This window comes from Sphaeroforma arctica (assembly GCF_001186125.1).
Source record: "Sphaeroforma arctica JP610 unplaced genomic scaffold supercont1.2168, whole genome shotgun sequence".
In the NCBI taxonomy this organism is placed as follows: Eukaryota; class Ichthyosporea; order Ichthyophonida; genus Sphaeroforma; species Sphaeroforma arctica.
Genome location: NW_014038390.1, coordinates 4,381 through 8,319, shown reverse-complemented (window position 1 = coordinate 8,319; position 3,939 = coordinate 4,381). Strand labels below are relative to the sequence as shown.

The 3,939-nt window shown below is 44.7% G+C and overlaps 1 protein-coding gene across 1 annotated transcript; it reads left to right on the top strand.

The window, feature by feature from the left end:
* The first annotated feature begins 1,099 nt into the window (after positions 1–1,099).
* Positions 1,100–3,525, top strand: SARC_12242 (hypothetical protein). The gene is made up of 2 exons (XM_014293657.1): positions 1,100–2,025; positions 2,415–3,525. The coding sequence occupies exons 1-2, from the start codon at positions 1,149–1,151 to the stop codon at positions 2,744–2,746; spliced, it is 1,209 nt and encodes a 402-aa protein (XP_014149132.1). The 5' UTR covers positions 1,100–1,148; the 3' UTR covers positions 2,747–3,525.
* Positions 3,526–3,939: the final 414 nt, after the last annotated feature.

Here is a 3,939-nt window from a genome sequence, read left to right as displayed (position 1 = left end):
TATATATTCTATATAGATGACAAGCTCAAGCTATCATTATAGATATATACGATGATTCGTTTTGTGAAAAGCATCCCTTCGAGCTGATTTTTCTATAACAGCATAATTCTGTTCACCGGCTGAGCTGTAACCTAACAACGTCGATTGAAATTCCAGTATGTTGCCATGTCCATGGAAAGTACCCTATACAGAGTCCCTTTAATATATGTTGTAGTGCCTGTGAGAGATAAGTAAGACTAGATATAGTCTTGTCGCTGCACACTGCATTTGTGCCGCAAACTGTAAGATCCGGTCCTAGTAGATGCCACAGCCCATACAGCCCATACATCGTATTGTAGATTGTGAATTTAGCCCAGGAGAGCTTTATAAATGGTCTCTACATAGTTACACAGTCTGTATTTTATTAAAAATACAATATGTACCAAACTACAAACACACAAGAGGACGCGCAAGAGAGTGAAAACTGTAATCCAGAATGCCCTCCTACTCTCTCTCTCTTTAGCCCGAAAGAGATAGAGAAATGGAAACTATTCTAAAAACTAAAAAAGGCGCCATTTCACATGTACGTGGCTATTGGCTTAGCTGCAGAGTCAAAAGTCAAGAGGGTATACGATTGGTTGTTACACAGTTTTGGCGCTTTCCTAATTCCCACAGATAGGCATAGATTCCATCCGTATAACGCTTTTGAGTCTGTGGTTGGTGGTCGTTGCAATAGTTCAGGCGCTCTGCCTTTTCAACAGATAGGCGTAGAACGTATACGTATAACGTTAATTTTTTTTAAAGTTTGTGGTATTGTTTGGGTGTATGCGCATGTATAATATGTATTTTGTTTTATAAATATTTTTCTAAAAGAAACAGTATTTAAATATCAACAGATACATAGAAGGCTATTTAGAGGCGTAAAACGTTTTTATCCGTAAAAGTTTTAAAGTTTCTGAAGGTTAGTTGACTAATTGTTGTTGCATTGTTTTGGTGCGTTTCAGCAGATAGGCTTGGAACGTATCCGTAAAACGTATACGTCCTTTTCGAGACGCGGTGGAGGGCAAACTTTGTTCGACGATAATCTATCGACACCGATAGTTTTGCACGTAGTTATATAGTAGCACGCACGTACGTGTAGCTTGAGCACATACTAACTACCTAACACAATGCTATGTCAAATGGAACCTACCTCTATATCAGAGGTGTGCGTGAGCTCAGAGGAGACCACGTCACAGACCATCACCCCTACACACTATGAGTCCAACAACACCGCACGTAATGTCGTAGGGGTTCGCGGCCGAAAGAAGCTGAGCGCACAGCTGACGAGTACATCTACGGATGACGAGATGGAGATGGAGATGGAGGTAGAGGTGGAGCCAGACACGCGCAAATTCACCAATGGACAGGTAACACCATATGCAATGGAGGATACTTACGTGGACTCGGATATACACTCCCCATATGCACCTACAGGGTCACACGAGCGTACACACACGCCTAACCTCTCACACGAAAGTACACCGGAAAGTACACCTGAAGGTGCAAGCTTTGCACACAATGACGTGAAGCCTGAGGCCCAACACGCACGAGAGAAGCTTGACTTGGGATTTATGTGGGCACAGGACAGAGACCGCTTCCTCGCCGATCGGGCCCGACAACAGAGGGATATGTATATGTGCCACACACGAGAGATGCACGACTTACAGATACGCCAACATGCTGAGGTGGCACACTGGACTGACTACTTCGCGTACACTAAACGTACTCAGTGGCATATGAGCGGACATGAGAGAGATGATACGGAGACTAACGTCACCAACGAGGGACACGAACAAGGTGGAAATGAAGCTGACGTGACGGATATCGTGCAAGCACAGTACATGCGCGACATGCGTATGCGACACGAAAGTGAGATGCATCGTGTGGTTGCGCACCACACGAGAGAGGTTCAGCAGTGGCGCGCATACTTTGACGGCGTTCTGTGCACTATGGAGGACGACACTGAAGTCGCTTGTGAACGGATCGTCCAGGCTACAGCGTCAGGTGAGGGTTATGCGTGTATGCTACTAGAGACCATCCATCAGCGGCCATTGTATCGAGTTTTTATTTAGGTACATTGCACTGAAGTTGATTTGGTTATGTATGAGGATGTTGTTTGTATTCAACCCCGCTAGTAGATTGTACAGGTTTGTCAAAAGTGAGAGGTGACTCTGTGATGCACGTATTAGTTCGTTTACGCAGTTGTCTTGCTTGTTCGATCGTTCTACACACTAATTTTATAAGAGATACATTAGTCAACCTCAGTGGCTTAGCTTCATGTGTACCACGTCCCTATGAGCACGGTTTTCACTGTTTACAATAGGGGAAGAGTATATGCGCGAAGCACGGGTTGTACGCATTCTCTAAATACCTCATCTATCTCTCGTGTACAGGCACAAATACGGGCGACTACATCGTCAAGTGTGGGGACTGTCGAACCACACTCACACAAGACGACTACTTCTGGTGCCAGGGCTGTAAGATGGCCACGTGTGCGTCGTGCAAGGGTGCGTCGTGTCATGTGTGCGAAGAAGAACTGTGTGATGGATGCCTGGGCTCCTGGGAGCAGGGGTGTGGGTCGTGTGCTATCAATGATGTTGTACGGTGTTGTGAGCTGAAGACTATGTACTGTGGTCAGCAGGAGTGCACGGCACACGCCGCGCAGCACGCAGACCACTGCGACTGTGAAACAGCGGGGCAGGACCGCGAAAGGTACACGTCGTAAATTCAAGACAAGTAATTTACGACACGTGTCGGAAAGTCAGCGTGTACTTGCGTGTACTTGCGTGTACTGTACCCGTGCACTGGCCAGGGTGGTGGATCTGTCGGCTATCTCGCCGATGACTGCCGGGGCTGTCAGACTGTCCTTGCCGTATTTTCGGACCGGTCGTATAATGGACAAGTCCTATAAGCTGGGAGTCAAAGATAGCTCGCTTGATATTCATCGAGTCGGTGTAGTATACGCATAGGATCACGCGTGCAAGGTCCGCGCTTTAGAAACCGCTTGCAGTTTCGGGAATGGACTTTAGACAGACTCCCAGCGAAGTGTGTCGCTTGAATTTCAAGGGATGTTCAACATACACTTATGCGTGGGCCATTTGGAACTGAAACGAGCTAGGATGTGGCATCAATGGCCGCAGGATGCAGTCAGTATACAATACATACATGCACGCATAACACCCGACTATACTCGCCAATCGATGCCATCCTTGAACCATATATAACAAGAATGTAGACTGGTATGGCTGCGTACAGACTCGCGCGCTGCCATGCGTCACATATAAGGACTTGCCAGAATGCTGAACCACGCCGGGATACTAGAAAAACATGCCCGTTACAAGGGTACGTGTGGGAAATCGCGACAAATGAAATCAGAAGGCGATTTAAACATATACCGCCTTACTGGTATATTGAAGAAAAAAATGTACATGGACTGCTGTACAGTTGATTGTAACTAGATGAACCAATGATTGTAGATAATATTAAATGGCAAATACCGAAGGGTTGATTGTGCATTCCCACTTTTGTGGACTAAGTCCATATTATTTTTAGTCAAAGTTGTCCTGTGGATGCGCATGTGATACAAGTTGTTGTGTCAGCATGAGGCACCCTTTGTAAATCGTGGCTTGTAGTATGAGAGTTATCGTGAAAATCGCAGAGTTTGTACGAGGCCAGCTGCGCATTGACAGAAGTAGTCCATGTTTTATACATACATATATACATACATACATACATACATACATACATAATATACATACATACATACATACATACATACATACAATACAAACACACATACATACAATACAAACACACATACATATACTGATAAATAAATGAATAAATACATACATACATACACACAAACATACAATACAAACAGGCTTACATATTTATATATAAATACGTACATACACA